Below are 24,958 nucleotides of genomic sequence, written 5' to 3' on the forward strand. Positions count from 1 at the left end.
TCGTGATAATCCTAAATTCAAGATTCCTGTTTCTCTTTTAGCGTGAAACGTGAGCCTGGCTTTCCATTCCACACCAAGGGCCTGCGCCTCCTCATGCTTAAGTAACAGCTCGGTTTCCCGAAGGATGCTGCTCAGCAGAGGAGCTGCCAGGATAATCTATCAGTAGGAGCCCCGTGTAAATCATGTTGGCTGGTAACACAACAAAGCTGTTTCCAGCCCCCTAAAACTTCTATGCAACCCATTTAAAACCTGTTAACAGGCTTTAAAACAGGGATACCAAAAGCTGGCAGAAGGCCATTCAAAGCTTTGACCAACCTAGAGAAGTGGTTTGTTAAGGAAAAAAATGCTTTCAGGCATATTTAGCTTCTGAGTCTTTTCTTTGTCGCACTCGTTCCTTTCCCATGTTAGTTGTGACCATACGCAGCACTGGATTATGGTGCAGCAGAGTGCTTTGACACAGAACAGTGCCAGAACGAGGGCTGCAATGAGTCAAGTAATGCTTTGCTCAATCAAGCAGTGGTTTCAAGCAGAAATCAATCAGATCAAAGTGCAAGGTGATGTTCCTCACCCAGGGCTGCTCTTAGTTTACAAGTACAATAGCTCATGCTGACTGTTTGGCTACTTGAGTACAGTTTGTACCAAAAGAGCACAACTGCTATCCACATTAGGCTAGCAGAGATTTACAGTTTGGATTATTAGACGTCTGTGGTATTCAATAAGAGTACCTAATAGATAAGGAGTACTACATGTTCACACAAAATAAGAACCTGAACTTATTGAAAGTTCTTAATTAAACAGGTAATTAAGAGATACTCTGAGCAGAAAACTGATGTTTCTACATCATAATTTTGGTACAACTAACAGAGATAAGAGTGTTCATTTGCCTGCATGAATGTGTGCTCACCATAAGACAGTTCAGAATGCAACTTATACATAATGTGTGGAAAAAAGTAAAAATAATACAGCAAACAATTTTGAGTTCCTATTCTGCCTTAGGATGCTATCTTCTTAAACAGTATCACTTCTTTCCTGTTGCTCTTTTTCTTTACCACTTTCTTCTATCTGTGCTTGTTTTCCCACTTTTTTTGTAAACGCTTGTGCAATTTTTCTTCATTAATTTCTGTTCCAATTGCAGGATTTATCTAAATTGGCTTAAACAACAGAAAAAGAGTTCACAGTGACTAGGCACTATTTTGAATCAAAGTGAAAATACCAATTCAAGTGAAGCTGAAACAAATCAAGAATATCATTAGATGGTCTTAGTTTAATGTTCTATCTGAAGTCAGCAATGCAGTTTTGAGTTTAGACAAGGTCTCACTCAGGTGGTTTGGCTACTGTACTATTTACATGTAAGATCCCCAATGTTTTACCATAAACTAGGTTTTACATTCCTTTTGTTCCTGAATATTAAAACCAAAATGTAACACATTTTTGATAACCAGGTTTTAACATAGGAAAAGTGAAAGAGTATAGAACTCTGTTTTTGAAGGATCTTTAGAAAAACAACTATCCGTGTATTAGCCAGAACAAAGGTTATAACTGTTTGTTTAGATGCAGTTAAAGGGATTAAGTTAAAAAAAAAAAAAAAAAAAAAAATGAAACAAAAGCTGCATAATAAATTGTTGCTGAGTAGACAACAATGATCTTCTACTGACCACTGTGTGGACATATTGCCATACAGGAAAACATGAGCATAATACATTGTTGCCCTCTGATTCAGATATAACATCTTGTTAGCTCATCAGCAATTCCAACAAATAAAATGCTTGTGTCTCGCTTTCAGTGGGATTTCTCTTTACTCTATGGAAGCATTTGATAGAAATAGAGCCCCAAGATTCTGAACTGTAACTACCAATAAGTACACACTCAACGCTTAGTAAAAAAAATAATTTTCTAAAAAATATTTTATTATCCTGGGTAGTTAACAAGAATTTTGCATTTGTACCTAAGCCCTATATATTTTTGTTGTTTTGATTCACAACAATATTTTCTAGTCTATAATTTTTTTTTTTTTTTTTTTTTTTTTTAAGTAATACTTTGTCATGTTGATCCCAGAAATTTTGCTTCTCCAGGTCTGCTGCGTACATTCCCTGTACTTCGCCTTCTATCTTTCCTCCATGCTCTTGGTCTCCTTAACCTGTTGTAGAGAGCTTCTTTTTTTCTTCTGGGCAAAGACACCTCAGTTTCCCCTACTTAAGACCTTGTTTTTTCCCTTGAAATTAATTCCTAATTTCAGCACGAAAAACTTCCAGATGTAAATTTTTTTAAAACACCTATCATAAAAGTAGTGTAGGACCTATGCAGTGTAAGCATGTTCAAAGAACAGGAGCCTTTTTCTCTTTCTTTTACCTTTATCACCTCACCTTTGCTTAAATTCAGATTAAGTGAAGCTTAAGTGAAGCTATCTAATTCGAAATATCTACAGAAGCAAGAATTCAAACACAGAAATGCAAGAGTAAGTTTTATTGAATGATGAAAAACTAATGGCATTACAATTAAAGTTTGAGCTTTGCCAGAATACTAGTTTTCTCACTTTTCTTTAGCAGAAAGCGCAACAAATCAAGTTTTCAGAATGTTAATTAAACTAGTATTTATTATTTTTTCTTCAAAAACTGCATAGTTGAGCAGTTGTACAACAAATATATGAATTTCTGCAAAACCCTGAAGAAAGATTTACTTTTTTTTTCTGTATTGAATCTGGTGGCAAAGGAGATCACCTGTATTGGTCAGATTCTGAGTGCTTTTTCCCTCTTTTCCCACTCTGTAAAAGAATAAAAACAAGCATATAGTTAATAAGTAGACTTGACATTTTCTATCTGCAGTTATTTTTTATACTGAAGCAGCATCAATTAGCAAGGAAAAAAGGCTAGTTTTTTAAAACTACACAAACATTATGGGACATGAGCCCATCTGAACACCAGGTAAATAAATGAAAACAGTCGAGGTACTTAAATGATAGATAATTGACAAATTAGGTGAAAGGGACCTAGTTCAAGGCCACCTGCTGTGGGGCTAAGAAACCATCCAGCCTGCCTTTGAATGACCCCAGAGATGGGGGCATCCACAACTTCTCTGGGCAGCCAGTGCCAGAGCCTTACCACCCTCTGAGAAAAGTATTTCCACCTTACATCTAACCTAAATCTCCCCTCTTTTAAAGTGCTCCCCCTTGTCTTAGTATTATCCGCCCACATAAAAGATGCTCTCCAAATGATCAAAGATGACAGACTGGAGTAGCACTAACATCAGCTGGCTTCTTCGGCTCTTTTGCAGGCATCCTGTCTGGTCCTATAGAGCTGTGTGTGTCAAGTTTGTGCAAGTGAACCACAACTTATGCTTTCTATACCTTTGGTAGCACATCTTTTTTCCAAACTCTGGCAGTAGGCACACAGGCCTTTAACATCTGGTGATAAAAAATACACTTATTTATTTCTTATTTATTACTATTTTTGTAATTTTTAACACACATTTTTGGTTTATTATTTTTTGAAATGTGTCCTCCTGGTTCAGAACAATTTTCAGTTAAGAAAGTGGGCACAGTATCATCAAAACACAATATCACAAAAATTAAAAGTGTCATCTTGGTCTCCATGCATAGATTGCAGTGGAGAATAATAAAAGCAGAAACAATCCCTGCATAGCAGATAAAACTATTTTCTTAAAAGAAGCAAATTAACAAGAAAAACAGGGGGAAAAAAGAAAAAAAAAAATATTATGATGGATAAAAAAAGAAATATAGCAGGATTTGGAAAGATTAAATCATATAATAGAGGTGAGCAGAGATATAAAGAGTGGCAGGAAGATGATTTTGGAGTAATAACAATGCACATAATGAACACCACATTTTTTAATAAAGTCTCTGCTGTTACTCTGTTAACCCTGCTTATTATAGGTAATCAAAAAATAAATTCTTACTGAAAATGGTCTGGTTACAAATAAGAACTAAACACTAGCAAAATACAATTGTTGTAAGAACAGTGATATGAATAAATTTGACAGTAACAGATTCACTTTATTTACAATATTATTTTCAATCAGCAGAATGCGCACTCAGCTTCACCATAAAGCTTGTCTATAAGGGGCTGAACTACCTGCATTTGGCACTGCTGCAGGACAGTTGTAAGCAGCAACTTCCTTACTTATGGTAAAGGACAGGTGGAGGAAAAGTCAACAGAAAAAGACAGGACACTTACTAACCAACATAATGCTAGATTATTTGTGTAATGGAAGAAGACAAGCTACTGAGGCTACAGGACTATCTGAAGAGCTCCTATCATATAATAAATGCAGGCTGTCCCTGCAACCTACACAGAAAGTCACAGCCAAAGGAAAAATACTAAGACGTGCAAAGCCATGGCCAAATACACATCCTCAATCTCCTGGGATCAAATATTTGCTGTTTTCAAAAAAAGCCAGAATGTTAAGCATCATACTATTTATATAGCAGTTAACATAAATTCACTAAACATCATTTCCATTAGTTACTGAAGATATTAGAAGTTGAACGTGCAGTCAGGAAGACAATGAATTTTAACATAACTTGATATGAATTTCCTACGAACATTTGTATTGAGGCAGAACTGTAAAACAGAAATGAGGAAAAAATGTGGCAAAAAAAGCCACCTTTATGAAGTCTGTTGTTAGTGCACACAGACACAGAATAGGAAAAGAACATCTTGCTTTCACTATTTACCAGCATTGTTCAAGTTTCAAGGTACAAAACAGAATTCTACTTGCCAAATCTTTCTTTGTTTTGATACGACGTCCCTCTCCCCAGCCCAGTCCCCAACTACAGCTTGAACTAATTATATTTTAAATTAAAAAGATCAGTTACTAACATACTTAACTGTATGTAAAATGACAATACCTGGTATTTTGTTAATTCTGCCTGCAGCAGCTTCACTTTGGACCTTTCTTGCTCTAATGCAGCATGAAGTGTAGTTACCTAAAAATGTATAGAATACTGATTTATAAAGCATGCTTTACAATTTTACATCAGTGTAAGTCATTAAGTCATCAGTGATACATGCTGGATTCAAGGGGAAAAGCAAGTAAACGTGTGTGATTGCACATCAACTAAAGTACAAGTAAAATATTCTTTAACAACCATTATTTCCCACACAACATTTACAATATTCACTGGTTTACTTTATGTTACATGAAAGCCATAAAGTCAGAAACTCTTCTGACTTTTGGACTTCGCTTTAATTTCTTCCACAGAACACTTAACTGATGCATATGACACAGCAGAGATAAGATTAATACATCATGTTTAAAAATCAGTACCATGTTATATAACATTAAGTGGGCTAAAGGCTTAAAAGTAAGAGTAGCTGCAAACCAAAACTAAGCATAAAAATCTTGAGTGCTCTTCACTATGATGGCTTGCCAACAGTCACGTCTGCGAGTTATCGGTAGCTCACTTTTGTTCATAGACCAGCATTTTTCAAAGTAGAGACCAGAGATAGCAAACAGCAAGGAAAGGAGGAAGGAAGGAAGGGAGGAAGGAACCAAAACTAATGGCAGCAATAAAAAAATCCACAAAAACAACCATCAGGAAAGAAACATCTTTTGAAACACCTTTCAGAACTTCCTATCTCTAGTTACAAAGGGATGATATTCCAAATTTACTGTTGAATGCAGAGTCTGCTGTCTTAACAGAAGAAAAAAACTAAGTGATTAGTAATAGCAGAGGTACAAGTTCTCTGACACATAGTGGGCTGGGCTAACGAATGTAACATCTTCTGGTTAAAGTTTTGGTTTCAGTTTCCTCCTATGACTGCCTTAACCAGCATTTTTTAAATGCAAAAAAAAAATCCTTGCTTACCTGTAAGGTCAATTCATTTTTTATAATTTGCAATTCATCCACCTGTAGGAGTATTTCTGCTTTATCTTTCACTACAGAGAGAAAGAAACAGCATGAGAATTTTTCTGTATTTGCAGGTCTTCATCTGTAACAGCACTGTGATATCAAAAGTAATTATTAGTTGCCAGTGCCATTAGTAGCAGCTCAGTAAGTTCTGAAGATTAAACCCCAATCTTGCACTACTTACCCATACTTAACCCTGTAAGCAGCAAGGATTTTTAGAGACATTCACTGTGAAAGAAGTCCATAAGAAAATTTTGAATTGAAAGCTTCATGTGAGCCCAGTCACAGCCACAGAAGTTTACACTAGTATTACGTATCTACTTAAATACGGATCTGTTTAAATTAGTTAGCACCTATGAAGTATCTGTGGATAAATTAAAATTCTCAATATATATAAAGTAAGCTTTTTTCAGGGCTCAATTTTGCCATGGACTGTCTATCCCAATGGAATATAGAATAGCCCCAGTCGATGCAAGATCAGATCCGGTAAAACCACAAAATTGCTTTCGTTTATTCTACATTAATACTCCATATACATAGAGAAAGCCTTCAGAACTTCACTCCTTTACTCTCACATAATGAAGACATTTCTTGACTCAGAGACTGACCTGAAGTAATAAAGTCTGATCAGCTAAAATTTGCACTGCTCAATCATCTTAATGTTTCAACCAGCTTAGCTTGCTTATAAGCAGACTTTACATTAAAAAAAAAACCTAGATTTCTGAGTTAAGAAGGGCTAACTCTGATAATCTGCATTCAAGAGCCAAATTAAGAAATTGAAAAGCAAACACAACTTTGTAAGAAAATTAGTATCACAGACCAAACCAAACCATCATGCAAGATTAGGGATATTAAAGGATAATTATGCATAGCAAGTATAAATTTACTAGAATATTTACATACGTGGATCTAAGTATATATGTATGTATATATTTTTTTTTCAATCTTTGACAGAAAATGAATTACAGGGAACTACAGAGTTACAACAGAGAACTACCAGAGTTTCACATATGATACTCTGGTTAGGTGTCCCTATTGAATGTATGGTAAAAGACTCGTGTCCAACAGTTTAAAGCACAGCTTGCATAGATACAAGAACTGAACATTTACCATTATCTGAGATACTTGATGCAAGATCAGTCCAGAACAGATCAAGTCATTAGCAATACACAGTTTAACTCAAAGTGTCACTAAAACCGTAACTGAGCAGCTCAAATTTCACAGAAAAGTATCAGAATGCAACGAATTTTTGATGGTATAATATCAGATATGCGTAGATATGTGGGGATATGTGTAGTTCAAACGCGTTATTTCACTGGAGTTGCTGCAAATCAATAGCCTTCTAGTTCCTTATAGCTGTCACTGTGCCCACTTATTTTTAAAAATCTGATTTGAAAGTTCCTTCTAGGTTTTCAAAAGAGCTCCCAAGTTTCCTGATGGATCTCTTACTTTCACCTTCCTGCAGCATCTTCAGAAGCTGTGCATTTCTTGCTTTTACTTCTTTATATTTCGCCTGCGTGAAAGAAAATAAATTATTACCTGTATACACTATAAAAAGGCATTCTTTAAAGAGCCATGACTCAAAGGTTTCAGAATTGAAAATTATGACTGCTGCAGAGAATTAAAACAGCCAAAGCAATAAATACATGACAGGAAAAATCGGTTAATAGCAAAGTAAATAAATTAAGGCAAGCACAAGTTTTAATGAAATAAGAAAGTTTCGTCACTGGGAACCACAATTTAGATCTGGCTAAACCTGTATATAGGCCCATTGCATCAGAAGCTTTAAGGCTTCTCCAAAAAAAAAAAAAAAGCATATATCGCATAATTATAAAACTTTCTGGACAATATAAATGGTTTGTCATATTACTTGGTTAATAGGATAAGATCTCACTGTTCTACTGATAATTTTATAATTCACAGTTCTTAGTTACAGTTTCCTTATTAACTCTTTCCACCTCAGGAATTCCTCTCCTTCCTTTTTTTATTTATGCTTTTTAACTACACTTTTTCATAAGGCAGTCTTTTCCTTAACTGATCACCACTGTCAGCAGTAACCATATATCTTAATTGTAAACTTTCTTTTTCTGTCACAAAGCCGTTCACTAAGAAGTTACATATCCTTTTTTTCTTCAATAAAGAATCTACCACTTCTCATTTAATATCACATGGGATCTCAAAAAACAATCTTACTTCCCCCAAATAGTTGTTTACCTTCCAGTCAATTGCAAACATGAAAAAAGCTATTAGTATGGGCAGTGCAGTGCCCTCTTACTTAGTGCCATGGAACTATGCACATGTGCATAAGCTTATCATGTGCAGCTCCCCCAGATTTAGTGCGTTCTTTGTTTTTGTTCTTTTTGAACATTCCTTTTAAACAGAACCTTCAACTCCACTGTACCAAAACACTGTAACACAACCACAGACAATAATGAGAGTGCTTTCTAACAGATGCAGCATTTAAATTTTCAAAAACATGCACTTATGCAAGACCTTTTATGGCCACAAGCAGTATGAGAGTCTCTAGATAAGTTTTGAAAAATCAAGCAGCTGTTTTTAAAAATCAATCATGCATCACCTCACCAATATCCTCATGCATTGTGTTGATTCTGCCAAATGCAGTAACGTGCTAATATTGTAAATCCATATCACTTTATAGCTCAAAAAAATTTCACACAGGGAGTCCAACTCTAGCGCGTGGTGAAAACAGCTTCTAGTGAAATTCATGCCTTTATTACTACAAGTAAAACTCCTCTGAAGCAAAAGAACACTTCCAGAATCAACCTGCTCAGTCTACCCTAAGCATGAATACAAGTCATACTAAAACAATTTGAAAGCAATTCCACACTACTTTATTTTGTTACAATATCTGTCACACAAGGATGTTTTGCCCTTTTTTCTCTAGACACTACCAAGACAATGCTAACATTACCTGAAAACATGGAAGCAACTAGTCATTTTCCCCAGATATTCTGACAATACCTTATAATTATTATTTTCCTTACGTGTTTTAGCATGTACTATTTCAGTTTTACTTGTGTCTAATAGGAATACAGGACTCCATTCTTGCCATACTAAAGCTTTAAAGGAGTCCTGTAAAACCTGACAAAATATTCACTCTTTCAGTGTTGTCTTTCAGCACTTCAGGTAATGGACTGAATCTCCAAAGAGAAAAATGAAAAAAAAAACACAAAAAATCCAATCCTATATGTAGTTCTTAAATACAAGGAAAGCTTAGTCTTAGTTAAATGTAAATTAAATAAATAAATAATATAAATTGGAAAAGACCAAAGAAAATCCAACTTCTGCTCCAAGAAGAGCTAACTTCTGAGTAAGGACTTTTTTTTTTTTTTTTTTTTTTTTTTTTTTTTTACAATAAACAACGCAGCAATACTAGAAGCAACTAGTAGCAGATTTACCAGAGAGGAAGTTTGTCTGGATGCTTTGTCTTGATTCTTCTCACTATTTTTAAATCTTTAACTTACCAAGAAAGACTACTTCACATGATAGTAGAATAATTTTGCTCTGTAAAGATAATCTGAGACCAAGCTAAACCATCTCTACAGATTATTACACACTTAGAATATGTATTAAGATGTGACTGAAGTTAGATTTTGTTTACTATTTGAAGTTATTATAAGCTACGTACCTCCCACTGAGTTATTATATTTTTAAGTTGCTGAATTTCTGCATCTTTCTTTTCAAGCTCAAATTTTAGTTGTTCTGTTTTTCCACCTTTCATACCACTCTCCTGTAAACAAGGAAGCATCATTTGTTAATAATGGAGCAATTTGAATTTGACTCCTGTGAAAGGCAACTTATTTCTTTTTACTGTAAACTAGGATCATTGATGAAAATTAGGTAAGTATATCTGCACAAACGCCAGAAGAATAAATAAGAAATGCAGGAATGGATATTGGCATGTTCTGTGGGGCAATTATTTGAATCACATTTGATTTAAATACCTTTTCCAATAGACAAAAGTATTAAAAACAGTGTTGCAGGTTTTTAATATTTGGTTGCTTTTGTCTTTGTTATTTTTAATTGTTGTTTATTTTAAGATTATCATGCTTTTGATTAGTGTTTTCTTCCACTTAGGTGCTCTTTTCTAATTGTTAGACACTTCTTCACTTGAGAGTGACTCCCCTTTTACATGCCTGGTTGTGCTCATGAGATGTGCAGTTATCTATTTCATTGCAATCAGTGAGCTGGTCTCTCCTTTTCTCTCTTTCAAGTATTTTATGAACATCATCTTCCAGCTTATGGAAAAATCCTCCATCATTCATCAGAGTCTGAGAAGAGATTGGTTCCTGTTAAAAGTAAGTATTGTAACAGATTTCCCTTCATACAAATTAATAATGAGATAAAAACAACATGCTTTAAAAATAGCTTAAGTAATGGAAAAAAAGACAACATTCTGATTTATTTATTTAAATCTCATAGATCCTGAGAATATTCTTACTTCCACCTAGAGAATATGATACTAAATGAAGAGCCTAGAAATTAAAAGTCAACATTTAACTGATTATGAATTTGACAGAAACATGAAATTAGAATTTTATACTTTTGCACTATGCTGTCACTGATTTGTTTCACTTCACTGTCAACTATTCTTCCTGCTATGTTTTTATGTTTGTGCACTGAGCCAGAGCATGATAGCATTACAGCAATTTCTTACCTGATTTGCTTTTCTTTTTTTCTACAACAGTCTTTTTTTTTTTTTATAAACATTCTTTTACATTTTCAAGTTGGATCAAAGTTTGAGATTTTCAGAAAACTAAATAAACAGGCACTAGCTCTAAGAAAGCCAATGCTATATTGCCAAATGCTGTACCTACAGACATACATCTCTATTAAATATGCATCTGTAAAATTTTTCTAAATGCAAAGAAGTCAATTTGGAAATAGTGGTAGTTTGGCAATACAGAGAGTGCCTGAGTAATTACCTCCTAAACATAAGAATTATACTAACTCATTTAATAAAAAATTCAGACTTACCTCATGTTTTTTAGCAACATTATCTGAAAAGAACAGAAAGAAAAAAGTACAGTAAGTCTCTCAAATCTTACACTGTTTGCTATTAAAACAAGCTATTTTGAAAACAATAGTGGAGTTCCTCAATGTTAACCCACCTCTAAAAGCCGTGTTAAAAAAGGAAAAAAAGCATTTGAGGGAATGGAGCATCTCCCTTACAAGAAAAGGCTGATGGAGATGGGTCCCTTTAGATTGAAGAAGAGGAGAATGAGGGATAACCTCATTAATGCTTGTAAGTAAATACAGGGTGAGTGTCATGAGGATGGAGCCAGGCTCTTCTCAGTGACATCCAATGAAAGGACAAGGTGCAACGGGTGCAAGCTGGAACATAGGAGGTTCCACTGAAGAAAAAGAAAAAACTTGTAAACAGTGATGGTGACAGAGCACTGGAACAGGCTGCCCAGAGAGATTGTGAGGTTGCCTTCTCTGGAGACACTCAAAGCCCACCTAGATGCATTCCCGTCTGATCTGATCTAGGTGTTCCTGCTCCAGCAAGGGGATTGGACTAGATGATCTTTTGAGGTCCCTTCCAATGCCTGACATTCTTTGATTAGAAGCAAGGATTATGAAGTATGGTTGGGGCTGATCTCTATATTGGTATCCCCATCCTTCTTACTACTAAAAGCAAAAGCAGCATCCCTCATGCATTTGCTTCACTTAAAGTGGAAGACAATGACTTTGGTACATAAACTTACTATTTGGTTGTTACTGTTCTTAAAGTCTATTTAGGCATGTTTTCCACTGTATATCTGAATGCCTTTCATTCTTTTGAATTAAGATATTAATGCTGTGCTATCAGTCTTTTTCTTATATTCAGATTCTCTGAAAATATTGTTATTTAGATAAAAATATCCTTAGGAAGAAACCTTAAAAAATAAATTACTTTCTTCCTTTTCCAGACTCTACCTTTATTTCTTCAGTAAAATCCACAACCTCTGCCCTACAGAAACAGATGAAAGAATTCTAAACATGTAAAAATGAGCATATACAAATACTTTCAATATTTAATGAAAGACCGTATTGAAGAAAGGCAAATAGTGACTTGCTATTACTCAGATCTGAAAAACTCAGTTGCCTGAGGAGACTAAACTCAGTACACCCCACAAAAATCAAACAAAGAACAAACACAAAACAAAAACAGTAACATCGATTTATGAAGATATTACGTTAATCTACCTCCCACCCCAGGGATACATGAAATTATGTTTTCTGTAACCTCTTCCTTTTTTTTTTTTTCCTGATAATTCAACTTGCACATTACATAATGAACGCTTAGCTCTTAGATTTAGTCTTAAATATTAGCTCCAACTCATTTAGAATTTGTTCAAACACCACATTAATGAACAAAGACAGAAGGGCATTTTGCTTTTAGAATACACACTATCAAAATTCCAAGTAGAACAGCTCACACAGCACGATAAGGCATACCTATATTACTTTCTGACTGAAAATCTTTCAGGGACACAGTGAGAGGTTTGTCTTTTCCTTGCTGATTCTTTCTTTTTTCTTTCTTATTCACAGACTTTGACTGAGGTGGAGTACATTCACTGTTTTCATATTCCTAGAAGAATAAAGTCCCACTGGTATAATTTTCTTCAATAACTTTTTTTTTTTTTTTTTTTTTTTTCCCTGAAGCATTATAAAGGAAAAATATGGTGATGATATACAAAAGGAAATTTTAGCCTCAACAGCAATTACAGGCTTCATATTGGTTTAAAGACTGTAAGGTGCCTATGAACAATTAAGCATCCATTCTGCTTTCTGAAGTATCGCTCTTCACTAAACAGCAAAAAATCAAACTGAGAATATAAAGCAATGAAATGCAGGAAGGCAGAATGCTAAATATACGGTGTAAGTTAGCACTTCCTTTTTTTAAAAAAAACAAAAAAACAACCAAGCAAAAAACAGGCCCACTGTATCTTTATTCTCAAAATACACTTACTCATCTAGGAGGAGTTAAGAGCTATTAGCGCACAGCAGTGCTCTATCAGTTGACTTTATCTCCTATTAAAATCAGACAGGCTGTTAAATGATATCCATTTGAATCTGCACACCACCTCCCCCCACATCTGCATTAATATTTTTAACAAATTATCACTGTTCCAGATGTACAGCACTTTAAAGAGTGATTACTTTTAAAACTCAATCTTCAAAGTTCTAATGTTGTCAAATCAGGATGAATCCTACAAATACCTTTTTGTGCTCTTCATATTCCAGTTTGCTTAGCAGCAATGCTTTTTCAAGATCAGCTTCAAACATTTCAGATGTCAGCTGAACAAAAGAATTAACATTGTGACTAGCTTGTTAACAACAAAAAGCCTCTAAGACCGCATTAAAATTTCTGTTCTGATACGTATATTGGCAGAGTTGGCAAAAAGCTTCATTGATACAATACATGGCATTATCAACAATAAAATAACTTGCTCTGTAAAACTGCATAATGGATGGACTACTGGCTATATGCTTACAAATATATATGGAATATAGTTTCCACCCTGAAGATTTATTTATATTACTTTTTTTTTTTCCTAGGATTTAGTCTAAAAGGAAAATCAGATGTGAAGGGATGAAAAGTGTCATCATAAAAGAAGATCTCTGTTCTGTGTAAGCATCCTCTGTTGTTTTTGTTGTTTGAAACATGGCACAGATAAGATGATTTTCACCTTGAAGATGCATGTTTAAATAATTTAAATGAGAGGTCAAATTCACCAAAAACGCTGAATTGGAAAGCCATTTTTACACTTCAAATTCCAGCACAATTTATCCTTTTGATGCCATAAAGGACTTAATTTCTCTTTACTAATCATAACTTTCTCAGCATTCTATCTTGACTTAGCCACCTTCCTTCAGAAAAGTAAATGATGTCCCCATAATCAGCATCCGTACTTTTAAGGAGTTCCCACAATTGGTGATGATTCAGTCCCTTGAACTTTATGAAACTCACAGCTTTGACAACAGTTTGCATGGCACCCATTTTTAAAACTTTGCACATAAATTTTCTTGGTGCTTGATGCAATGATATTTCATCAAACCTGAGTTTCAGGTTGTGATTGCATCATCTTCTATTAATTTCTTAAGTCTTTTTTTTTCTTTTAAAAAAAAACAACCACCACGGAGGACACCATCAGTAGCATACCAGACACGTTGACAAAGGTTAAAAAATAAATCACATTAATGCAATTTTTTACTGCTTCATATGAATCAAGAGATTTAGCTGTGTCTTCAAATAGTACCAAAGAAGCCATTTCTTCACATTTGTTATCAATAACTCTAATGAAAATGGTGAGTTGAGCCATATCTGTACTTTCATCTGTTAACAAATAATAATATATGAAGATAACAGTTTTACTTTCCAAAAATTTGTAAAAATAAATTTTGCTATTTTTTCAGTTTACCTGGCAGCATCACTCTGGTGAGACAAACTGATTTTTAGGAAAATCCACCTTCTTTTTTTTTTTTTTTTTTTTTTAACCAGTATACATTGTATCTGTCATGCTTTCCATACATTGTTTAACAGACTCACCACCAAGAAGGCTTTGATTTTTTTTTTTTTTTAATCAAACTTGCTATCATGCAACTAGCTTTTATAACAGAGGCCATTTGGGCTTTAACTTTGTAATATTTTATTGAGGTGACATACTTTTTTCAGTTCCAATATTTTGTCTGTAAAGCATTCTTGATACACATCAAATTTGGCAGCGTGTTTCTGCGCGCAATATCTTTTCAAACTGCGATCTTTGACACAGCCTGCTTGCAAATGAAGCACAGTGCCATGCCCACGTCCCAGGGGCAGGGCGCTGAGTGGGGCAGAGCTGCTGCCGTAATGACACAGCAGCAGGGGGCGCGGCCGCAGCGAGAGCTGTGCTGGACCGCATGCCGCCCGAGTTGGATGTGTCTGGATCGATACAGTGATGTGCTGCCAAATGGAGCCTCTTCACCACAGCTTTCTCCTTTTCGCGTCCATAGCCAAAGTGCTATTAATTAATCATTAACAACAACTACTTTACGTAGCGGGTTTGTGTTGTTGTTGTTGTTTGTATTTTAAAGTAAGGTCCTTTACACGTATTCCACTATAAGAGCTGTTGAGTGAAAAATTGACTTAATTTGCCTACTGTACTTCAACCAAGCTGAACTGAGTAGTGTACACTAGCTATCTAATCCTTAGAGCTTATGAGTGGTCATACGCTTAAAAGTAATTTATTACATGGTGTAAGCACAGGCATTCTCTAAAATTCTTATTCCACAATTCCTATAACCAGTCTTGTACATGAGAAAACAAAAAACCCTAGAAGACACTTTTCTTTGTTGTTTTTTTTTTGTTTGTTTTTATTACCAGAGTAAACTTAAGTAATATTTAGAAATGAGACGGTTAAAACAAAGTACTCTCAAACTAAATTATTACAAGACTTCACATAAGCTTCAAGATGCTGTCACTCCTAACTTTGAGCCTAGTTTGTGGCTTCAAGCTTAGTAACAACTGTTACAGTGTTACAGTGGAGAAGATTTTGACAGAGGAGGAGGTAAGGAAAGACTTGTAAGGTGGCACCTGCAGGAGAAGGTGAGGGACTGGACTGTGCCTGACACTGCAGCTATAGCTGAGACCATCAGCCCAAGCTGGTGGTGCTGCTGAACCAGCTGGAGGACTTTAGCACCCCTGTGAGAACAGCTTAGAGAAGGGTGGTGAGAACTAACCAAGTAAACCAGCCTCAGAGGCCTAACAGGAGGAGTGGAGTAGCAGCTTGACTGGGAGCCTACAAGTATGGTTTTCACAGGATTGCTACCACACCCTGGTCTCCCATCTTCTGCACTGCTCACAGCTTTACCAAAGGGACAGAGTGCTGCGTGCAGCAAGGAGAATGGAAGACAAAAAGTAGGGATGAGATGCTTCATAGAGGCAGAGTGAGGTTTTCTCTGGTTTCTTTTTGAGGATTTTTTTCCACGGTGAGGTATTCTGTTTCTGTTTGTTTAAAACTTGCCTGTTTTCTTTCAATACCAGAATCAGTAATGACAAGCTTGTTAACTGACAATAAATAAATAGATTAAAATTCCTCCAAAATCTGTGGACTGCTTTTGCCCATGGGAATTGCTGGATTCAATCTGACCATGGTAGTTATCTACCAAAAATTAATAATTTCCTATTACTCTGAAAAGATCCATAGGAGCACAGAAAAGAACGGGAATGGAAAAAGGAAGAACCAAAAACAGAACAGCTGACATGAAAAAAACATGGTAAGCTCACAGTGAAGGTGAGATTGGCATTTATCACATACTGTGTTTAGGTAATAATTTAGCATACAAGATCCTAAATTATCAAGGATTTGTACAACTATTATGTTGTTACAAATATTAAACAAATATTAATATAGTGGAATCTCTAGTACAAAAATAATCTTATCAATTTACCTAGTAGTATTTCAATTCAGGACAGAGCTGAGGGAAGCTGGCTGTGTTTACAACAAAGGTTACTACTTCCAAAGCTGAGCTGCAGCATAGACTTTTTCAAAGACAGTCATCAATGCCAAGGCCTTCTAAGCATATTCAATCTTGCTTCTATTCTAAACAGACAGCTATAGGCCAACTATCACTGAAGCCTATACAAAATCCAGAAACCACATTCCTTTTCTCACATATTCGAGGCACATTTGATACCAATTTCTGGATACATGTAAAATCCCTCAAATTAACATCAATGCACAAAGCTCTTAAAGCAACTGAAGATGACAGACTAGTATTGTGGATTACATGTATAAAATAGCTTTGTGGTTCAGACAAATCTAACTTTTGAATTCAGGTAGACATCTAGAAAAGGAAGGTGTCAGCAGTATGATAATTTGAAGGGTAAATATTCCAAAAGGAACACTTCACAGAGTAGAAGATGCAGCATCCCTTCCCACAGTATTGTTATGGAAGCAGGGAGCCATGGTTTCTCATCTGGTGTTGAACATCACCTTTATTACAGTATATCATTCAAATTTTACCTCTTTATTGATATTGTATTATTTGACAAAAGAAACTGACTAGTAGTTCATGCCTTCTGAATATGAAGAATTTGAATCTATATATCCTCACTCTGGTAAACATGTAAATTGCAGTTTGAGCCTACATGCTAATTGTGTTATTCAACACAGAGATTTTTCCAAGTCTTATCTGTGTATTATCTGTGTATCTGTGTTATCTGTCTTATCAATCTGTGTAACTTCACAAAAAGGAAATCAAAAGTTAAGAACAATAACTGACATATGATGCAAGCTTGATTAAACTAAGGTAGTTGGGCAAACAAACCATTTTTTAAAAAGTGTTATAGATGTGCCATTTTGCTTGAGAGTTCTACATTTTTAAGTCTGCTGAACTTGCTTTGCAGCCAGTGCCCAGGCTTTCCCCTAATAAAATGTAGTTTTCATATGCTTCAAACAGTTCTCATTTTCATCAACACAGCACATGCACAGTGTCAGATTTTAGTACATACAGCTATTCTAGAAATAGGCACTTCATGGAAACTGTATGTAGATTCACACATTAAAATCTTTGATATTTGTGTGCTTTAGATCCTGGGTGTGCACACTAGGACAATTGCGTCCAGCTCTGCAATAAAGAAATGTCAGCTTTCTAACCTGTCAATTGGGTTGACAAGTTCTGTTCCTGGATTTTGGTGACATTACTACTATGGTAATTGCTGTCCAGTTATTTTACAGAGAAAAAAAAAAATCCAAGGCAACTTCACAGTGCATAGCCTAAATGTCAGTAGGATCTAAACGTTTATGATTGAGTTTACTTTGTCTAAGAATTTCACCATCCAATAATTAGACTAATATTCTCCTTTTTAACTGAAAAAAATTGCTTCATAGCATGCAGAATATAAAGACATTTAAGGTACAGGTTTGTTTTGTTCAGTACATGAAGTAATTCTGAAGCTAATTAGCTCTGAAAATTTTCAAAGGAAATTTTAGATCATTAGTCCACCAATAGGACAAGCATCCAGAGTCCTGCAAAACATTACTACATTTAAGGAATCACCTATAATCAAAGCATTAGCGATGTTAAAAAAAAAAAAAAAAAAAACCCCAAGGACAGCATCTGTCATTTTTTGTCAACATAGCTTTCTACATTTTTCTCTCAACTACAACAGGAATCTTTTCAAGACAATATTTTCTGTTGAGATTGGAGATGAAAACCTCCATAAGTGAAAACAGCATCCTAGTAGCTGCTAGCATACCAGTGTAGAAGTTGAATAAAAGTTTCAAAAATGCTTTTTAATTCCAGTTTATGTCGCTTATTTGCAATTCTTCTTAAAAGTCTATGCAAAATTAAGTACTCTGAAAGGCAAACCAAGGCAGTCAAAACTGCACTCTCCACAATGAATTGAGGTGTCAGAAGATATACATAATGAACTACATTAAAAGAAAACAAATCTGCATAGCAGATAACTTCACTGATTAACATACTTCAGGAAAGCCACAGACAGTTGAACATAGTAAGCTGTACCTGTTCATCTCTTTGCCTCCACTCTTGCCAATTTTCTTCCTGAGAGTCTTTCTGCATTGTAGCATGCAGTTTTTGTTCATGCTGAGATAGACAACCTCCATGGGAGGATTTCTGAGGAATCTTTTTAAAAGCAAGGTTTCTGAGCTGAAAAACAAAATTCCGTTTCACCTTAATTGAAGTGTTAATAAGAAAGAGCTTTAACAGACTAATAAAGGTATTCAGACAGGCTAACAGAATTACATGTGTTTTACTCTTTTCTATAGTCTGGACTACGTTTTTGTTTAATCAAGTACAGTACATACCATAATACAGATTTTTTTCTTAGTAGTAGATTAGAAACACCAGTCACACAACTTAAAATAAATATATATTGGCAGGTGAAAATACTTTGAGCAGATCTATGACATGCTTCAGTTTTCACATTGGTTCAGATATTACTGTGGGCTCACACCTGAACCAAATTAAATACCATACCAATGAACACGTGGTATACAGTCCTGGTATCAACCAACAGAGGAACCAGAGGTTCTGGTAGGAAAAAGAATTAGGTAGACAATCTTTAAAGCTTTTCAACACTCTAAAATCAGTCCTATTTAAGAGCCTATAATAAAATTGCCTTTAATTGCTGCACCACATGGAAATAACAGTGCAATCTTAATTCTTTACATAATTAAAAAGTTTGATAGTGAAATCAAGTCAATTTTGGAACTCAGTGATATTCACTGGTAAAAGCACAGGCATTAACACACATTCTGTTCCCTCTATTTCACACGCAGGCAGCACAAAAACAATCTAGTATCAATTTACAAACAGGAACTTCCTTATCCTGCTCTATAGTTTGAGCGACGTTTTTGTTTAATCAGACAAAGTACACACCAACTTGTATGAAGAACTATTTTGAAAAAGAAAAAAAATGCAATTTGATTCAGTAGAATTCCTTTCACAGAAAGAAAAACAGAGACTTCTCAGGGTCAGGAAAAAAATGGTTTTTAATCAGATAATAATACTATCCATTGGTGGAATTACAACCCTTTTACCTCATTGGCTTCACTCTGCTGCTGTTCTTTCTTTCTTCTCCTTTTCTCTCTTTTTTTCTCATTTGTAGAAGATCTACCCTCTAACGCTTGAGATTTACCAGCACCTTGGCCACTTCTGCCTTTTCCAGATTCTGAATCACTATCACTTTCCAGTTGCAGTAAGGCAAAACGAGATGCAGTGGTAGGAACTGAATTGATCACAACAGATGCCATTGCTATGTCTGAACTTCTACTCAGCTGCTTCTCTCACTGAAGAGTTTCCTGGGAAAGTAGCAAAGAATTGAAAGTGAAAACATTGTTGATAAAACAAGTGGTAATCTGATTCTGTCACCCACAGAAGTTTTGTCTCAGGAAGTACAAGACAGGATTGGAATTAAAAACAACCCCACCACTTCTTTGTATTTTAACTACATTGTAGTAGCTTATATCTGAAGAATGACTCTATAAATAAAAAATATCTGTTTTACAGTTTATTCTAAGCTAATGCATTTGTTTCTGAGGGACTGCATTTAAGGGGGGGAAAAAAAGCCCACAAGTAGTCAGCTCTAAACAAACTGGCCTTCATGTTCTAGGGGGAAAATTACACAACAGAACAGAATAGTGTACTGCTACAAAATAGTTTCAAATTCTGTCCCACATGAGAACCTACAGAAGACTCAGGCTCCTTCTAATAATTAACTCCAGATTTTCTCAAGTACGGACTTCTATTGTAGCCCCAGTATACTCACATATATCAACAGGCAACAATAACAGCATAGCAAAAACCGTTACCTAAAAGAATTATTTAAAAGGAATATGACATTTCACTTTCCAAAGATGAAGGAACCAACATGTAAGCTCATACCGCTCTGTTCAAGTTAACAGAAGTTACAAACAGCATTTCTGACACACAAAGAATTGTATGACATACATATCAGACATTATCCTACTGCACTTCTTTCAAAAAGAAAGAAAGATAGCAAAACCTGGCATGTTTTCAGAATAAAACATACCATGCAACAAATTGTGAATCTACCTGATGCTGACGTTCAGATTCTTTGATCAGACCACAACCACAGACCTAGAGAAAAAAAAAATACAGAAAAAAACACAGGTCAAGAGCACCTAACATATTATATCTTGTCATGTTTTAAGTGACAAAAATAGCACAGTAAATACAGATTTTGGGGCACATACATCTGTATGTGTACAAGTATGCAGACATTTCTTTTTTAATATTTTAATTCTCAGTAACCGTATAGTTATCCAGCTTAGGAGATTAGTTAGAAACGAGAGACTCTGTACTCTTATTAACTGAACATGCAGTAAAATTGGAACCTGAAGATTACAAATGCACCTTCACAGAAAAATAAATAAATAAATAAATAAAAGGCATCAGAGACAAGTGCTCAGTTGTGCTACACAAAAACTTACAGTTCTGGATGTTGCTCTTGGCACTAACCAGGTAACACTGAAGACTGCAGACACCTTACTGTATTCGACGCAAGAAAATAAGCTAGTGAAGTACAGTACTCTTCTCAGTAAAAGTCTAGAATCTCCAGTCCCTCTCTATTAATTGTGGTATATGTCTGATTTCATGCAAACAGTTAAATGGTACAACACATTATTAAAGTTCACGGCAGCTAGTGGTGGCAGATACATCTGTTTACCCATGCAATCACAAACCATCACATGTAGATGAAAACCTGCACCATCCTGAAATATGACTGCAAACTCCTTACTCCTTCATCTACAAATACAATACAGTAAGTATACCTTTGCTATCTTAATGTAGTTGGCATGCAGTCCAGCTGACAAGCATATTTAATAAGTACTACCCATGGAATTCTACTGTTACAATTCACTGAAATACAATGGCAATGACAAGATAACAGAAATGTTTATTCCTCCATTATATTTGTTTATATAGAATAGAAATAGATAGAAAAGAGTTTATAAAGGAAACAGCAAACACATGAGATCACCAGTTATTTTTTTAGTTAAGACTAGAAAAGCTGTTAACATTGCTAATTTAGTTAGTAGGACATTTCAATACAACTATTCATATTACAGCAGGATCTAATTACCCCACTTCTGCAACATTTAAAGATAGATACAGTGATTCACTCCAGCCTGCCACCATGCCAGGCTTCAGATTTTAATATCACATCTGCAGATCTGATAGATAATTTGTTTTAAGTACAGCATTTCAGTTTCAAACTTTGGTTCCCGCTGCCCCCGCCTCAGAAAACCAGTGGATGGACAACTAAAAAGCTTTCAGCTAATGACAGGCACTTGCTAGCCCACAGACACATCTGTCTGTACCCCTCTCAGTTTCTCCCCAACCCCAGTACAGAACTGCAAGTATTCTTCATTACTATAGACAATCAAAATAAATAAAAAGCACTGCATTCTTGAGCTTGAGACATTGCTTAAAGAAGCTTTTAGATTGCAGAAAGAAAGCATTCAAGTATCACGGAGAGTTTTGTAGTTCCACAGACCAAGCAAAGAACAGAAACATCACTTTGATTTTTTACAGAGATTCCAAGTAAGAACCGTGAAGTCTGGTAAAATTTGGGAAGTAACAGGCTGTCACCCAAAGCCTGTTTATCTAAAAACAAGATATTTCCTTTTCCTACTACATAGATTACAGTGAAAACCTACAAGAGGAGGAAAAGGAAGCAAAACGTGCTTTCAAGCATGTGGTACTGTTTCCACTTGTGTTTTGTGCCAGCAATTATATTGTCACAGATTTCAGAGAAGACTCCAGTGTCTCATAGTGCTATTACTCCTGTACTATTAAGAGATCACTGAGTGATGGATTTCCAAGTTGCAACATCATTATTGCACAGATAGACAGGCAACACCAACTAATAACTCCACTTCAAAGCCTTCTGCTTTGCATATCACTAGCAGACTGAGTCTGTGCAGTCTGTTCCAAACTGCAGGAGTTGTTTGGGACTGTACCCATTGTGCAGTTTTATGCATCACAAACTGAAGATAAGCACTATACATATATACCACATAATTTTAAGGCAACACAGAAGCATATGTTATTACTTTCAACCATTAACTTGTTAGCGTTTTATTTATTGGTTATACTCTTCTACAAATCACATCAGTCTCCATGAGGAGATTATTATTACTGTAACCAGAGTTCCAGTAACTTGGAATCCTTACTGTATTGGTGACTCACATTAACCTATAAAGCATGCCAGGCAGCTTATGAAATATTGTAGTTTTAAAGGCTACAGTGAGCTGCCCAGTATACATGCTAAGACACTCACTAACTCAGTTTGAACACCAGCAACTTGCTAGTCTGGGTGCAGCTTTGCATATGAATGCACATATAACTGGTGAGGGTTTGCCCACCACTAAGAATCGAGCAGTATACCACCATCTAGGAGACTCCAGGCCAATTTCAATAGCACGCTTTCAAGCATCTAGGGAATTACAACAGTTTTAAATGTGGTGCTCTACTATTCCAAGGAAAACACGCTGAAGAGCTCAAAAACACAGTTTTCTTTTAACCCTCTTTCACTTAATAAAGGCACATTTTCAGAAACTTAGAAAACAGCATCTTGCTATACATAATCTTCTTGCTTCTTCTACTATTAATACAGTATTTGTGATCATCTGTAATTACTATACAGGCTTAACAAACATGATCAACCTCAGTATTTGCCTGCAAACCTGAGACATCATTAAAACACACAGTACTCGTTGGTGTAAAGGCATAAGTCCATTCTCCGCTAGCTCAGACCAAGTGTTGCTCTTTGTGCTCCTGACCTATTGATCTTTGGCCATTGGTACATTTATTACAACAAGCCCTATATCAACCAGCACACTTACAGGCAGTTCTGACCCACGCAGGCAGATCACCAGCTTTCCTTTCTTCAGTTACCTTTGTGTTTTATACCAACTGACTATGCAGATACATCAAAGCGTTCTAAATCCATGAAGTTACTGAAGCCAACTCAAGCCATCCACTTGTCAGTGAGCTCCCCCAGTAACCTCAGTGCCACACAGCCTGCTTCCAAAACCCACACGAAAGCTGCAGCTCCGGCACGCACAGCGGCCACCGATGCACAGCATTTAAAAGGCAAACGGGTTATGGACGAATTTACCACAGCGATTCTCAGAAAGTAGGCGATTTTGAGAGAGGGGGAACGTTTTTATAAATCATTCCTTAGGCTCAGGGTGAAAGCGCAGGAGCGACCAGGCAAGTCTGACTTTCACTTCCTTACAGCACGCTGACGAAGCTCGCTCTCCGCAACTTTTGCTCTCCCTTCCCCGAAGAAGTTAACGGAGAGCGAGTTACCGCATTCTGACGGACCCGCGCCCCGCACCCCGGGTGCCGCACGCAGCCGGCACACACCGCGCGGCGCGAGGGGACGGCGGCCGCTGGCAGCGCTCCGTCAAGGACGGGGCAGTCGGGACGGAGCGCCGCGGAGTCGCACGGGGCGGCACGGCCGGCGACGGGGCTGTAAACCCGGCCCGGGCCGCCCACCACAGGCGCACGGACGGGACCCACGAGCTGCCTCCCGCCGCCGCCCAACGCGCCCCGGGACGGACGGAACGGCCGGCGCTCCACCGCCGGGACCCGCTGAGGCCCGCTCAGAAAGAGCCCGAGCTCTCCTTCCACGGCCACCGGCCCGCCGCGGGCAGAGCAGGACAGGGCAGCCCCGTCTCCGGCCGGCACCGCCGCGGGCAAAGCGGGAGGAAGGCAAGGCAGGCGGCCGACAGCCGCGGAGGCAGCGGACGGACGCGACCCGCAGGACACTCACTCCGGTCGCGGCGACGCTGCGAGAAGGCAACAGAACGACCACAGCCCTTCGGCGGGCGGCTATAACGGCCTGGGGGACGGCGAACGGCAGCCGGACTCGCGCGGCCAGGGGGCGGAGCGCGGCGCGGAGGGGCGGGGCGGGGTGCTGCAGCGCGGGCCGCACGTTTGTTTATCGGCCGCGGCCGCTGGTTGGCCCGGAACTGCGCGGCTGCGTCACGCGCGGCGGCGTTACGGCCGGGCCGGGCCGGGCCTGGAGGCGGCCGGGCGCCCTTTACGGGATCCTGCCTGGGTCAAAATAACCCAGGCAGGGTCAAAGTAACTCTGCAACGGCAGAGTCGAGGGGGGAGCGGCGCCGGCCGCTAGGCTCGGCCCGGGTGTTGTGGGGCGCAAGCGTGCTCCTGCCGCACGTGTGCCCGCTGCCCTCTTCTCGTGCGGTGGCGGTGAGAGAGGCCTCTGCGCCAGGGCTGAAGTAACGCTAATGGCAGAGAGCCTGGTGCGGGGCTCGAGTCCACTCTGGTCTCCGTAAGCCACGGAGCGATTTACCTGCGCCAGCTGACGTGAAGCGGGAGCCCAAATCCTTGTCCGCTGACTAGCTCCCTCGGAGAGATGTTCTCTGTCAGAGGCATCGCCATAAGAGCGGAGTCGCGGCTGTCCCAGTAGGGGAGGTTTCAACCGCGCACAGCGCTGCGCTGTCACCACGGCATGCCGTCCGTCTGGAGAAACAATCCCACCCACCGCCCGAGACCTCCTGCGCCCACGGCCGCGTACCGCAGG

At 37.6% G+C, this 24,958-nt stretch overlaps 1 protein-coding gene across 4 annotated transcripts; it reads right to left on the minus strand.

Moving 5' to 3' along the window:
- Positions 1–2,570: 2,570 nt before the first annotated feature.
- GKAP1 (G kinase anchoring protein 1) lies at positions 2,571–24,890 on the minus strand. Of its 4 annotated transcripts, none has more exons than XM_042877460.1 (13): positions 24,728–24,890; positions 20,435–20,479; positions 19,420–19,680; positions 18,383–18,526; positions 13,094–13,171; positions 12,329–12,461; positions 10,865–10,887; positions 10,024–10,176; positions 9,516–9,617; positions 7,316–7,379; positions 5,825–5,895; positions 4,865–4,942; positions 2,571–2,761 (listed from the first exon to the last, which is right to left on the minus strand). In XM_042877460.1, exons 3-13 carry the CDS (start codon positions 19,630–19,632, stop codon positions 2,714–2,716), a joined length of 1,107 nt encoding a protein of 368 aa, XP_042733394.1. In that variant the 5' UTR covers positions 19,633–19,680; positions 20,435–20,479; positions 24,728–24,890; the 3' UTR covers positions 2,571–2,713. The 4 variants fall into 4 exon arrangements, with proteins under 4 accessions (XP_042733394.1, XP_042733396.1, XP_042733393.1 ...); XM_042877462.1 differs by lacking the exon at positions 24,728–24,890 and adding an exon at positions 24,186–24,288 and having other exon boundaries at positions 10,024–10,158; XM_042877459.1 differs by lacking the exon at positions 24,728–24,890 and adding an exon at positions 24,186–24,288.
- Positions 24,891–24,958: the final 68 nt, after the last annotated feature.

This window comes from Lagopus leucura, unplaced genomic scaffold, assembly GCF_019238085.1.
Source record: "Lagopus leucura isolate 7727_CA_CO unplaced genomic scaffold, USGS_WTPT01 Super-Scaffold_100018, whole genome shotgun sequence".
NCBI classification, from domain to species: Eukaryota; Metazoa; Chordata; class Aves; order Galliformes; family Phasianidae; genus Lagopus; species Lagopus leucura.

Coding starts and splice junctions, on each gene's coding strand:
- GKAP1 (XM_042877460.1), bottom strand. CDS start 19,632: ATGGCATCTGTTGTGATCAATTCAGTTCCTACCACTGCATCTCGTTTT. Junction 7,380..9,515: donor ATATAATAACTCAGTGGGAG/GTACGTAGCTTA, acceptor TCTTTCACGCAG/GCGAAATATAAAGAAGTAAA. Junction 5,896..7,315: donor GATGCTGCAGGAAGGTGAAA/GTAAGAGATCCA, acceptor TTCTCTCTGTAG/TGAAAGATAAAGCAGAAATA.